Source organism: Glycine soja, chromosome 1, assembly GCF_004193775.1.
Source record: "Glycine soja cultivar W05 chromosome 1, ASM419377v2, whole genome shotgun sequence".
Taxonomy (NCBI): Eukaryota; Viridiplantae; Streptophyta; class Magnoliopsida; order Fabales; family Fabaceae; genus Glycine; species Glycine soja.
This window is the reverse complement of record NC_041002.1, coordinates 4,164,399-4,177,862: the sequence shown is the minus strand read 5'-3', so window position 1 is coordinate 4,177,862 and position 13,464 is coordinate 4,164,399. Positions and strand designations below refer to the sequence as shown.

The window sequence follows — 13,464 nt, the reverse complement described above, 5'->3', positions numbered from 1 at the left end:
TACCAAATCATTGTTGACTCTAAAACAAATCAGAAAAGATTTGTTTGTTTAATTGAACAATAACTAACACTCTATCGTCTTATAGACAGATAAGTAATTTCAACACTTAATCTTTTATCTCAATATGAACAAAGTGTTTTGAGAACTTTTCTAAACTTTATAAGAATTTATACAAAGAGCTTTTTACACAAAGAATGAAATAATGAGCACTTCAAACTATACTGCATATCTTCAAAACTTATGGTATATATAGGCTTCCTTCAATTAAACAAACACATGAAATACACCAAATTACACTAGATGAAGGGTTGGATATTGTGTTAGTAAAAATAAAAAAAAAACCTTTTCAAAATGAAAGATGTTATAATAAACAAATTTATAAAAACTCTCATCCAGTGACTAAATGTGGACTATCATCCAATGAGATTTAAAACTTATCTTTCAGTAAAAACCTTATGTGTAGAGTGTAACAATAATATACAATGAAATACTCTAATAAGTTAATGAAGAGTAGTAAAAATACTTTATTTTATATTGATTCACTCAACCTAAGTTACGTTCAATTTTCTTTTAACAACTAGTAAAGAATTGCACTAATCAAACTTGATTACAATAAACATTCTCAAGGTCACTCGTGACACATCCCTTAGACTCCCCCTAAATCTAAAGAATACACAAGTATTATTTTGTCACTAAGTTACTCATGGATTTCACAAACAAAAGTTTGATACATAATCATAGATTCTTTACAACACTTGAAGAGTGGATTTGCAATAAGGTTTTTTATCTCTCACTAATACTTTATATACTATAGAGGATGAACTCTCTTAAGCTCTGTGTGTTTTTTTTTAAACAAAATGTTTTACTTTTCTCTTGTTTCTTGATACACGACCCTTGTCTTTTTATGTGCGTTCGTCAATGTTCTTCAATCTTTTATATCGTATTTATAGGTAGAGAGACACATATTCAATTTTGTTTATGGAAGTAAGTGGATATTGCATGTTTCTGTTTGATATGATTAGGAGTTTCCATATTTGTTATTCATAACTTAATATGACTGTTAGACATATAAAAGAAAATAAAAGATAGATTCGTAGATATGTTCCTTTCAAACAAAATCATATAAACAAGAATAAATCGATAATCAAATAAAGTGCTTATTCCAATCATTTTTTGGATGAATTGGACGAGTACTTCTTGCTTCCGATAGATGAGGTATCCACTAATGAATAAGTCTCACTTGATGTTGCTTCCATTAAACATGTTGACTTGCATGCAATCAAGGTGGTTAACACAAATTTACATCTTTATTTTTATCAAAATCGTATGAGATGTCTAGGTCGTCCGGTGATGAATCGTCCAGTGTCTAATAACATATTTCCTCTTAAGCTTGCGTTTGAAGAAAATGATCGTTGGAGCATTAAATGCACATACTACTTCATGTTGAGAAACCTCTCTTTGTTGCTGTGTGTTGAACACTACAACAAGAAACAACTTCCTTTTATGTCAAAGCATGCATGTGTAACAAAATTCTTTTTTTGATGGTGATTGAGAAATTTCAGAACTGAGTCTCATTTATTCTTCATAGGATTCAACATATTTCTATAAAATATATCTCAAACAAAGTATTAAATAAAACTCTAAATGTTATTTTTAAGTGTTGTATCAGATCATGAATCTATTTTACTATCGTATGAAGCATCGGACACAAATTTTACAAAACATGTTCTAACAGCACATAAAATACAACTTTAAACTTTTATATTTATTTACATCTAATAAAATAAATAAAAATTTTGATTTATCTTAAGACACAAATATCTTTTAACTTAAGAGTTGATTTCTTAAATCAACTACATTGTTATTTTCACAATTTTGATTTATGAATGATCTTACCAAGGAGTTGGCTTCTCAATTAGCATTGTTCTAAGCCAATAGTGTTCTATTAACTATTAAGGGTATATTACATAGTGATACTTATATGCAATACCCGTGAGCTGTGTGCAGATTTATTTAAACATGAAAAAAAAATACGTGTAAGATAATTTTTTTATATATTGTAATTCAACATAAATGATAATCGTAAAAATACCTTTAGAATAATATATTTATTTTTTTTGATAAATTTTGCACTCAACTTTTTTTTTTGATGAATTTTACCCCAAATTTTATGTTTATTAATGAATAAAAGATGAATAATAAATTTTCAAGTTTCTTAAAAGTTTGATAAAATGTGTCAAACTAATTTGTTGGAAGTAAAAGTCACTAAAAAATAAAAAATAAAAAATGTAATTAAGCCTAAAGTATATCACATAACTATTAAAATAATATTACACGAATCATTAGTAAATTAATAAGACTTTTTTTTATATAAGGTTATTAAAATTATAAGTTAAGAAGAATGCACACACTCCTTCAATAAATTGTTTTTTTTTTTAAACCAAATTTCATGTCATTTCATTTGCGTTTGAATTTCATTTTGTTAGGTTCTGGATGGAAGGCTCCCCCACCACCTTCGCGGCAATTTCTCTCTTCCTTTCTCCCATTCACTGATTAAATCAATTAAAACAAATAACATAAAAAACTAAAAAAGTATTTTTTATTTATTTTTAGGTCTATTGTTTTTGTGTTTTGCGCACACCAAATTGAAAAAAAAAAAAATAACAAGGAGCGAAACAAAGAAGAAAGAAAAGAAAAGAGAAAAGGACAGAAACAAACAGACGCAGAGCGCGGAACCAAATGAAATGATTGAGAAGAGAGCGAAGAAAAAAAACAGAGCCAAACCAAACCCCACCGTCCCCGAAACGGTTCGTTTTGCCCTTCTTCGGAACCCTGCCTTCCGCGCCGCTGCTGCTGCTCCGGTCGCCGTCGGCGATTCTCCGGTAACCGAACACCACCGATCCGTCAGGAGCCTCGGATCTCGGATCTGAGCGAAACGAATCGAAACGAAACGAAACGATGCCGTCTCATGCGGATCTGGACCGGCAGATCGAGCATCTGATGGAGTGCAAGCCTCTGCCGGAAGCCGATGTGAAGGCGCTGTGCGATCAGGCGAGAGCGATTCTCGTGGAGGAGTGGAACGTTCAGCCGGTGAAGTGCCCCGTCACCATCTGCGGCGACATTCACGGCCAGTTCTACGATCTCATCGAGCTCTTTCGGATAGGAGGAAACGCTCCCGATACTAATTACCTCTTTATGGGCGATTATGTAGGTTAGTTTCTTCTTCTTCTTCTTCTTCTTCTTCTTCTTCTTCTTCTTCTTCTTCTTCTTCTTCTCTCTCTCTCCCTCTCTCTCTCTCTCTCTATATATATATATATATATTCCATTTTCTTTTGTTTAATTAATTAGTTGATTTCATGAGCTGAATTTGATGTAGGTAGGGTTTGGTTTTTGTTTATTTATAAATGAATCTGTTCTGTAGCGTGGATTTGGATTTGAAGCTGGAACTTCTGTGTTTTTTTTTTGGAATTTATGCTACGGTTGTTGTTTATGTTTCGTGCTTTTGATGCCGTTTTTATGTGTTGGAGACTTTGAGTAGCGTTTTGCCTTTGTTGATGTTTTCTTTAGCTGGTTATATCGGTTTTGAAAGTTAACTGCTATGTGTCTGATTGTTTGGTTGGGGAGAATTGTAGAAAAAAAAACGACTAGCTGGTTACGTGTGTATTTTTTAGGGATGTGCTGTCATCAGCTAGCATGAATCGGTTTTATTAAGGCTCTTCTATGATGTCATGATTGTTTGTTTGTTAGGTTATTATTTGTTATACTAGTTGGCCATGCTTGACTTATTTGTTGTGTTAATTGTGAAATAAATTTGGTTATTTGTGTGTCTGGGTTGTGTTGTGTGTTTAACATGATTTTGCTGTTCAAATTGTATAAAAGGCAATTTTTGAGCTCCTGGTTTTGTTTTGGCACCGAACTAACATTTGTTGAAAGTAGAATTGATAGGTGAAGATTGCTTTTTTCCTGTCCCCCTGTCTGCTTTTCTTCTAGAATGATTGGCATGTGTCAGTGATAGAATTTTGCTAATGGCTGGTTTGGAATTGGATTTTGTTATGGGAGTGTGGTTTCTATCAGTGTGGAGTAGGGTGGTCCAACACAATTAAGTAATGTGGAGATGTTAGTGTGAGAACTAAATATTGAATAAATTATAAATAACCCTTCTTGATGACCTTTCTTAATACTTTTATGTTCGTATGCTGGAAAAGTGATGACAGAAAAGAAAAAATGTTCGTCAAACTGTGGATGGACAAATGAAATTGAATGTCGGTGAGAAGTCAAGGTTCATAACAACAATTGTCAATGACCAATCCTTTAACAAAATTTTCTGTGGGCATAAAAAGTAGTACAAGTGATTGATCTGTTTGTATAAAGGTATCAACAGTGGGTGTCACTATAATGTGTCTTTGAGGGAAAGATGTTACAGTTTCGGATATAATAAGCTGCCAATTTTGGGTGTTATCATTCTTGTTTTTTGTCATGCTGCTTTTGATGATGTTCAGATTAGACTTTTTGCATATTCGGGAACTGCTATCATTTCCTCATGGTACTGGCAAAATTTATGCAGATCGTGGGTACTATTCAGTGGAGACTGTCACGCTTTTGGTGGCCTTGAAAGTTCGTTATAGAGATAGAATTACAATCCTTAGGGGAAATCATGAGAGCCGTCAAATCACTCAAGTGTAAGGACATTTTCTTCTCATTATGTGTTTCTCAAAATAACTCATTGTAATTTGTGTATGTAAGCTGTAAAGATGTCTCAACTCTCACGTTTAAGCAAACATTTTAGTGTACTATAATCTATCCTGCATAAATCTTGAGCATTAAGTTTGAGAACAAGTTTAGTGTATGCAGTCTTGATGCCTATATTCATTGGCTTTATGAGAAGTCCATAGGTTCCATAGATCTCAACATTCATAAGTGGTTAGCTTAGGAGCAGCAGCTTGATTGTGATTGTTGAGAATCAGAAATATTTAATGTATAGATTATGCATTCTTCTTGGAGCATATTTTCTTACTAAGACTTTATAAAATATTAATGACTTAGTATGCAAATAGATGTATTTTGTTCTAATGAGACTCTACAGTCCATCATTCTGACTGCTGAGGCTAGTATTATAGTCATTTTTCACTGCATATGGAAATAGTTGTGAAGTACATGGCGACTGGATTTTGAAATGGACCTGGTACATGGATGCCAAGGGTTGGTTAAATAAGATGTTACAGCTAGCTTGTAATGTGCATCTGAATGAATGAGTAGACATGAGTTACATGGTTAATGCTTATAAATGCCAATTTATGAGTAGTTTGTGAAGGGGTGTAATAAATGGAAAATCTCTTTGAACACAACAAATACAAGGAATTTTATTTATTTGCTTACCTCTTTGTCTATATCCTTCATCTGCTTTCAGGTATGGCTTCTACGATGAATGCTTGAGAAAGTATGGAAATGCCAATGTCTGGAAATTCTTTACCGATTTGTTTGATTATTTACCTCTGACCGCCCTTATTGAGAGTCAGGTTTGAGTTTAATATGTTGCAGAATGTTTTTCTGACTACCTTATGCCAGTGTCTAACATCCTTGTATATTACAGATTTTCTGTTTGCATGGAGGTCTCTCACCATCTTTGGATACACTTGATAATATCCGTGCCTTGGATCGCATACAGGAGGTTTGTGTTTTTAAATGATTATTGCAAGCTCTTGCAATTATGAATGATTTGATATGTAGAACATTTTTATGCAAAGTATGATCTTATGAGTTAGAAATCCTTTTTTAATATGGTCTGGGAAGTAATTTAATAATTCTTTATTGTAGTTTGTAATGCTTGTTTCCTTTTAAAATGTTTCATTCCATCTAGGGTTTATAATGATGTCTGCTTTCTCTTTCTATTTGGTTGAATTTAACCATTCTTTATTTCAGTCTTTCCGGGTGCTTTAGGCTTTTTAGGATGCCTCGTATTTTATTCCATTATGGAATTTCATTTCTGTATATACTTCATGTCTAAAACTATATCGACAAAATTAATTGAATTTCTTGAATCTTGCCTGACAAGTGACAACTGTAACTGTGCAATGTAGGTTCCACACGAAGGACCAATGTGTGACCTCTTGTGGTCTGATCCAGATGATCGCTGTGGTTGGGGAATATCTCCACGTGGTGCTGGATATACATTTGGACAGGATATAGCTGCTCAGTTCAATCATACCAATGGTCTATCCTTGATATCTAGAGCTCACCAGCTTGTCATGGAAGGATTCAATTGGTGCCAGGTGACTGACTGATCTAATATTTTGACTCAGTACCGTTTAAGTATTGGTTTCTTTCATTTTAAGGATACCCATTACATTATATGTATCGACATTGACTTTTATTTTTGATGAATCTTTAAGGACAAGAATGTGGTGACTGTTTTTAGTGCACCCAATTACTGTTACCGATGTGGGAACATGGCTGCCATACTAGAAATTGGAGAGAATATGGATCAGAATTTTCTGCAGTTTGATCCAGCTCCCCGACAAATTGAGCCCGACACCACACGAAAGACACCAGATTATTTTTTGTAACTTCATATAACCCTTTGTTTGTAAGCTACTGCTTTATGCTGTTACTGTAGATGTGTCTTTAAGGAGAGAAGAGTTTCACTGTTTAAGTGGGACGGTTATCATCAACATAATTCTTTCTTTTGGAGTTTGTCTGCTGTTGCTGCTGCTGCCGTCTTATTTGGACAAGAAACAAATAGAAATTGACACAATTGGTGTTTGTATATTTTTGATAGGAGGAAGCGGCAATAACATGATATATCATGTGCTGTAATTTTTTCTTAAATTAAATCTCAAGTTAGAGAGCAGATTTTTGAGTTCTGACCATCATGTTCATTTGAGACTGTTGATGGTGACAGATGCAGGTGTTGATTTTTTTCTTCTTTTTCTTATTTTATTATCGAATGATATGATATTTTAGGGGTGGAGGGTTGATTGGAAATGGTTGCTTCGAGAAATAGGGAGCTTGGGCTGTGCTTTTTTTTTTTTTTTTTTCTCCTGGAGCACATTTTATTAGTAATTATTATAAAAAGCATTACTGCTTTTTTTTAATTTTATTTTCTATTTTTAAGATTGTGAAGAAAATGATTGGAAATTTTTTTTTCACAAAATCATAAAAATAAACAATAAAAAATAGTGATGTCTTTGTAAATATTGCCGAAAACATTAACTAAATATAAAAGTGAAAAATAAATCAAAACCACCTAAGGACAATAATCAATTTGCTTTTTTCATTGAAAAATAGAAAATGGACCGTTTGCTTGAAATTTAATGAAATGGTTTTAACTTTTATGAAAAGCCAAACGTTTATTTATCTTTAAATTTGTATAAATTTTACTAACTGATAGTAATGTTTGATGTTAACTTTTATAAATTTAATGCATGTTTGATTTAATTTATTTTACTTTTTTTTACTTTGGAAATTTTAATTTATTTATTTTTGGTTAGTGACTCACTTTATAATATACTTATTATTTTTGGTTAAATTTCATTTAAAATGATTTAATTATGAGTAAACCTTATTAAATAAGAAGTGGCATTTCACAAATTTTTGTAATTCTTAATAAATTATAGTCATATTTTCGCTATTATTTTTCTCTGAGAAAAGGAAATGTCAAGTATGCACTTTCTCAGTCTCGTTTTAACTTTTATTCACTACCACTTCGATTTATATTAGAGATGCAGCTTCTAATTTGTGCCAATTATTTCTTCTTTGTAAGTAACTAGTTTAAGTGGTTGAGATAATTTTGCAATATTAGGAGTTAGAGGCTATCTGAAAGTATTGTTGGAAGGTTTTCAGAATGTCCTAATTAAGAATTAATTTTACCCTCGAAAGATATGAAAACTCACGATATGCATAAGAATTAATTTTACAAATATCGTAAAATTATAATGTCAAAATTCAAAAAGAAAAGGTCAGAAAAGATAGAGCATCAGACCAGAAAAGAAGCTGGATAATTGAAGTTGCTTTCTGACATTGTTGTCCTTTCCATTTCCCGTGTACAATAAAGGCAATGATTTTAAATTAGTCTTAGAAAGTGAATAAATTAAACATTGTAGTCCTCAAAATTATAAAAAAAAATCTTTTATTAGTTTTTGACTTAGTAAAAAAGTATTAATTTTACTTTATTTTTTTATTGTTTTGCATTAAAAACTTCAAATAAGTACCATTTTGTAAAATTAGGACTAATAAAAAAAATTAAATCTTCGAACCAAAATACCGGAAATATTAATTTAAAAATTAAACTATAATATCGAGAATCAATTAAAAAAATTTTCCACCGTCTCTACTTTTTTCTTAGTTAGGGAGTCCCATAAGCCCCCGGTTGGTTTGCACTTTTCAGCATTCTGCCTCCGCTTCTTATTGGAAAACATGTTTTTTTTTTCTTCCTATTTCCCACTTGGATCACTAGTACTCTAAACATTATGCTTAATGCTGATTAAAAAAAGGTGAGTATTGATTAAAATAATTAAGAAAAGTAAAAGTTTCTTTTGATGGAACAAGAGATAAAAGGTTGACATATAGAGTTTATCTCATTTTTAGAAATGAGATATCAAATTTATAATATATAATGTACTGTACTAGCTAACTTATTTTGATCAGATCATACATAGAATTTATAAGCCAATTAGGCAATTAGCCAAGTTGATAAAATGAATGCTTTTTTATGGGTCAATTAGCCAATTGACATTTAGCCTTTTAGAATAAAAGTATTAATTGAAAAATCATATCTAAGAGAATTTCTAATAAGTTGATAGTATAGCAATCTTTACACCCCTCTCAACAACAAAAAAATCTTGACAATAACATTTGAGAAGACATAAAAATAAATATAAAATACTTATACAAGACAAGTTCTGATTTGATGAAAAAAATAAAATCCTAAAAATCCTATCTTCCAATAAATTAGCCAAAATTGACCCAAACTATATGGCCTCAAAATACAATAAATAATAATGACTAACGTGGTCCATCCATGACTTGATAAGAGCAAAAGATGCCGTAGGCCAGTAAAACTATACTACATTTAAATCACTACAAAAATACAAAGGAGACCACTAAATACCAACATTAGGGCTATATTACAATCAATATGGAGTACAAATGTCATCATTCATTAGGCGTCAATTTCAGAATCGAGAGTTGTTTTGACCCCTTCCTGCTACATAACCAGACATGGATGCAGCCTTTTTTTTTCTCAAGTATATGATTGATCCACTGATTAGTAACAAAAAAATCACCAACCCCTGTACAAAGTGTTGCATATAGTAACAAGAATATTTTAACATAAAAGCTTGTTTATCACATGTAGTTCAACTAATTAAATGCAGATTTATGTAACGGATATACAAATCAATGCTTCACAATATCTACATAAAGGTTAAGGCAGCTGAAAACAGAAATAATCATATGCTTACTTCAAATTTGGACACTGATTGCATTATATATTCTCAAATCAAATCCATGTATACACAAACTCATGTTTAAAAACCCATCATGATAAGTTGACAGAAAAAAAATATACATGGAAAAATAATGGAAAATTTCAGAAAATTGCTACTATTAATTTCATTGATTATCTAAGAACTAACAAAGACAGTAACAATCTCAATTCTCAAACACTACATGGATGTGACCCAGTAAAGTTAGTATTTTCATTTTCATTTACATTGTGACTTGATATTCAGAAGTATTAGAGTCCCTTAGATGCTTGAGGAGAAAAGTACATTGATACCCCATTACTGAGGCGGTATGGTAGTAAATATGTATGAAATATGAAGCAATATGCGGAAAATGCTGACTGAAGAGATGATTCAGTGAGTGAGGACTAGTTCTGACACCAACAAACTAACAGTATTATAAAGCAAAAAACTGGATGAAAGAATAAGAGCAATATGAAGCACTCAATCTCCTTATAATGCCAATTCAAGTAGGATGGATAGCAACTAAAATGAGATGAAGATAAAATCTTATGACACAGCACAAGGAACATCATCAGAGGCTCCAATATCTACCCGATGACTATTACTAGAAACTAGTAACTCATTAATTTGCAAACCCAACAGGACATTTTGTAAGCATATTGCAATAATTACTTGAGTGCTACGGCAGATAAACACATGGAAAAACTTACCGCATGCAGATAGGAAACTATTTTCTAGTAGAAGGAATCTGAAGAATGTAGCTCAGGATCCAACTAATAGCCCTTTGCTTTGCTATTTCAAACATTTACCACCAGACCCTCACATTAAAAGATGTTGAAAAGAGAAAGCTTTTGTAGCAGATCAACTCAAGATAATGGTGATTATTTGTTAATTTATTACACATATTAATGTCACACAAGATGGTGAGCCTTGGCACTATGCTGAGGTTTTGCCTTGTGATGTGGAGGTCACGGATTCAATCCTAGAAACAACCTCACTACTTCAGGGATAAGGCTGCATGCACCAACCCTCTCAAGACATCACCTAGGTGTGAGAGCCTCATGCATTCAGCCGTTCATTGATTAATGTCACACACAAGGTTTGCAAGTACATAACCTTCCCAGAATTTTAGAGAACCAAATACTTAACAGAAGCTGACAACACATGTTAATCCTTTGATGTGGATATATTAGTTCAACAGAACAGAATAATAAACTGCACACCATATGATTTTATTTTCCCAATCAACCAAGTTCAGAAGCTACTAATCAACTGTAAGAATAGGAGTAAGCTACAAGCTGAAAATTACCTCAAAGTTAAGCAATGACAACTTTTCTTCATTAACTGGGGTTATACAGCTTCTATAAGTGATATAAGCCTGTGAACTATTATCTGAAGACAATGAATCATCCACTAATCTTCTATGTGATTGTGAAGGATTGATTTCTCCAGCAACATGTGACACTATATGAGATTCTGCAATACCATCAGAAATTTCCAAAGACAACCGACCTTTTTGAGACTTTGTTTTCTTTGCATCCTTCGTTGAGTCTTTAATCTCTACACATTTGAATGGAATTCGGTAGCCAGTCTCACTGCACCGATATTTCTCATCACCCTACAACCCCCCAAGAAAAGCTTGCAGATAAAAATAAAGAGAATAAACAACTAGGGAGAAAATACCATGTAGATCACAAAAAGAAAAACCCAAGCAAACATGCAACAAAGAGCTTATAAGTGCAATCCTAAACATAGACATAAAAAGAGGTTTAAATCTTTTAAAAGCTTCACAAAACTTCTTTTGGATTAGGGAAATTCAATATTATGAACTTGAATTCCATTTCATTGATGAACCCATTCATTCTATAGCCCTTAGACATAACATCAATATATTTAAAAGCTAACTTCACGGGAGATATAAGGTTGACTTAGTGGTGAAGGAAGAAAGGAGGTTGTGGGTTTGAATCCCCCAGCTAACAAAAGTTAACAACTAACAACTAACATTTGCCGATAAAAAAAAAGAAGCTAGGATTCATGAACAAGTCTTACAAACATATATAATCTCCTCAAATCCCTTATGTTAAAGTAGTCCTAAATCAACAAATAACTCAACAGTATACAACAGAAACTATAGTCAGATCTATATTCATAGGCTGTTCATACATCTCATCAATCTTCAATTTCACACTAACACAGCTTCATGATCTAGCTAGCTGCAAAATGGAATAACTATACTTCTTCCGTTCAATTCTCTTTCAACAACCGTAGTAACACAGCAAACAATCAAATGCTTTATCCTCCAAACCCCAGAATGCAACCAGAAATGACAATAAAATAAATAAATAGAACCAAATTCTCAGTATCAAATCCCTATTCACGAGAAACTCCAAGTATCTTAGGGAATTGAAAAAAAAAAAAACTACAACTAGCATAAGATCAAACTCCAAATTCAGGGGTGAAAAAAAAAAGGAACCTTCTCAGAGTAGAGGCAGGGGACACAGGGACCCGAAGGAGCACATTCAAAGGTAACGTTACTTCCTGAGGGCTTTTCTTTGAAACTCAGAAGAACTCTGCGGCGAACCCCATTTCCATGTTGAGTCTCTTCGCTGTTCCAATCCCTGCCCAGTTCAAGTAAGGAACAAAGATTCCAACTTTAATGTAAACTAGATCAAAGCAATTATATTTTATGGATCATCAATCAGGAACTCAAGATGCGCACTTTGTACAAAACCATAGATTCAGAGAGAGAGACAGAGAGATTGGAGCTTACGTTTGCTGCCCTAAAGCGCGAAAGGGAGTAAAGGCGAAGAAGAAGAAGAAGAAGAGTGGAAAAAACAATTGGGAATTTGGAAATTTCATTGCTTACTCTGTGTCTTTGCTCTTCTCTCTTTCCCTGGATTTGAAACCTGGGATGCAAGCAATTCTGTTTTATTTATTTATTTATCATTTGCTTTTAAATACTTTGTCGGTCCAAATCATTCTCAAAACATGTTTCATTAAAAAAAAGTTCAGAAAATTACAGATTAATCTTTCGAGATGAAGTATTGTGATTTATTTAAAGAATTTGTTTATTTTTATATGAGTTTAATGATTATGATTAGATAATTCTAAAAAAAATTCTTTGGTTAAGAGAAAGAGAAAAAAATAAAAATAAATTCTTTATGAAATTACCATTTGCAAAAAGCAGTCACTGTCTCGTTCCAAATAATATCATTCTTCTGCGTTCAGCTTCGTCATATAGACTTCTTGAATTGATAGCTCAGCATGGCTCCATCATCTCACTCCGGTATCTTCTAATAAGAGCCTACACATTAGTATAGTATTGCTTCTGAAATTTAAAAAATCTTTTGTTAATTTTTAATTTTACAAAATAATATTTATTTTAGTTTGTTTAATTTAAAATCAAAATAGAATAAAATAAAAAATAAAACAAATGTCTTTTTATAAAGTCATAGATTAATTTTTGACTAAATGTTATTTTTTGTCCATTATGTTTTTTAGTGTTTTTCCACTTTAAAATATTATATTTTAAAAGTTTTATTTTGATCATTTATGTTTTTAAAAATTTTATTTTAATTTTTTATGTTTTCAAAAATTTCATTTTAATTTTTTATGTTTTTGAAATTTTTATTTTGATTCTTTATGTTTTTGAAAGTTTCATTTTAGTATTTTTCTCTGATTTTTATTAGTAAACATTAGTATTTTATTAATTTTTAAATAATTAATTTAAAATAATATGACTAAAAATTGAAGCAATACCCAAAATAACTTGATTAACGTAAGCTTCTCATCACCGTCCGAACCCAAGGTTTCTATATATGATGATGATGAGTCACAATGTGGTTATAGAATGGTGTGATAATGTTGTTTAGTAGATGGATGTTGCAAATCTAATTTGTTTGTTGATGATGGCCATAGTGCTCAAGAAGTTATAGATTTGAGTGGATGATGGTTGCATTGTTTATGTTGTGATAGTTATAGAGTTTGCAAAAGAAGATGA

General features: G+C 31.9%; 2 protein-coding genes across 2 annotated transcripts; one reads left to right on the top strand and one right to left on the bottom strand.

Annotated features, from left to right (window-relative positions):
- The first annotated feature begins 2,669 nt into the window (after nucleotides 1-2,669).
- Nucleotides 2,670-6,952, top strand: LOC114410532 (serine/threonine-protein phosphatase PP2A catalytic subunit-like). Its single transcript, XM_028374520.1, has 6 exons — nucleotides 2,670-3,211; nucleotides 4,565-4,679; nucleotides 5,408-5,516; nucleotides 5,591-5,668; nucleotides 6,078-6,269; nucleotides 6,390-6,952. The coding sequence occupies exons 1-6, from the start codon at nucleotides 2,959-2,961 to the stop codon at nucleotides 6,561-6,563; spliced, it is 921 nt and encodes a 306-aa protein (XP_028230321.1). The 5' UTR covers nucleotides 2,670-2,958; the 3' UTR covers nucleotides 6,564-6,952.
- Nucleotides 6,953-8,837: 1,885 nt separating this feature from the next.
- LOC114410523 lies at nucleotides 8,838-12,448 on the bottom strand. The gene is made up of 4 exons (XM_028374511.1): nucleotides 12,235-12,448; nucleotides 11,938-12,082; nucleotides 10,774-11,082; nucleotides 8,838-9,287 (listed from the first exon to the last, which is right to left on the bottom strand). The coding sequence occupies exons 1-4, from the start codon at nucleotides 12,321-12,323 to the stop codon at nucleotides 9,171-9,173; spliced, it is 660 nt and encodes a 219-aa protein (XP_028230312.1). The 5' UTR covers nucleotides 12,324-12,448; the 3' UTR covers nucleotides 8,838-9,170.
- Between the last annotated feature and the right edge of the window lie 1,016 nt (nucleotides 12,449-13,464).

What these genes read in the sequence shown, in the direction of transcription:
- LOC114410532 (XM_028374520.1), top strand. Translation starts at nt 2,959, where the DNA reads ATGCCGTCTCATGCGGATCTGGACCGGCAGATCGAGCATCTGATGGAG. An exon ending in AGCCGTCAAATCACTCAAGT is followed by an intron (nt 4,680 to 5,407) that starts GTAAGGACATTT and finishes ATCTGCTTTCAG; the next exon opens with GTATGGCTTCTACGATGAAT. An exon ending in CCTTGGATCGCATACAGGAG is followed by an intron (nt 5,669 to 6,077) that starts GTTTGTGTTTTT and finishes TGTGCAATGTAG; the next exon opens with GTTCCACACGAAGGACCAAT.
- LOC114410523 (XM_028374511.1), bottom strand. Translation starts at nt 12,323, where the DNA reads ATGAAATTTCCAAATTCCCAATTGTTTTTTCCACTCTTCTTCTTCTTC. An exon ending in CGCGCTTTAGGGCAGCAAAC is followed by an intron (nt 12,083 to 12,234) that starts GTAAGCTCCAAT and finishes TGAACTGGGCAG; the next exon opens with GGATTGGAACAGCGAAGAGA. An exon ending in TGTCATTGCTTAACTTTGAG is followed by an intron (nt 9,288 to 10,773) that starts GTAATTTTCAGC and finishes CACTTTGTACAG; the next exon opens with GGGTTGGTGATTTTTTTGTT.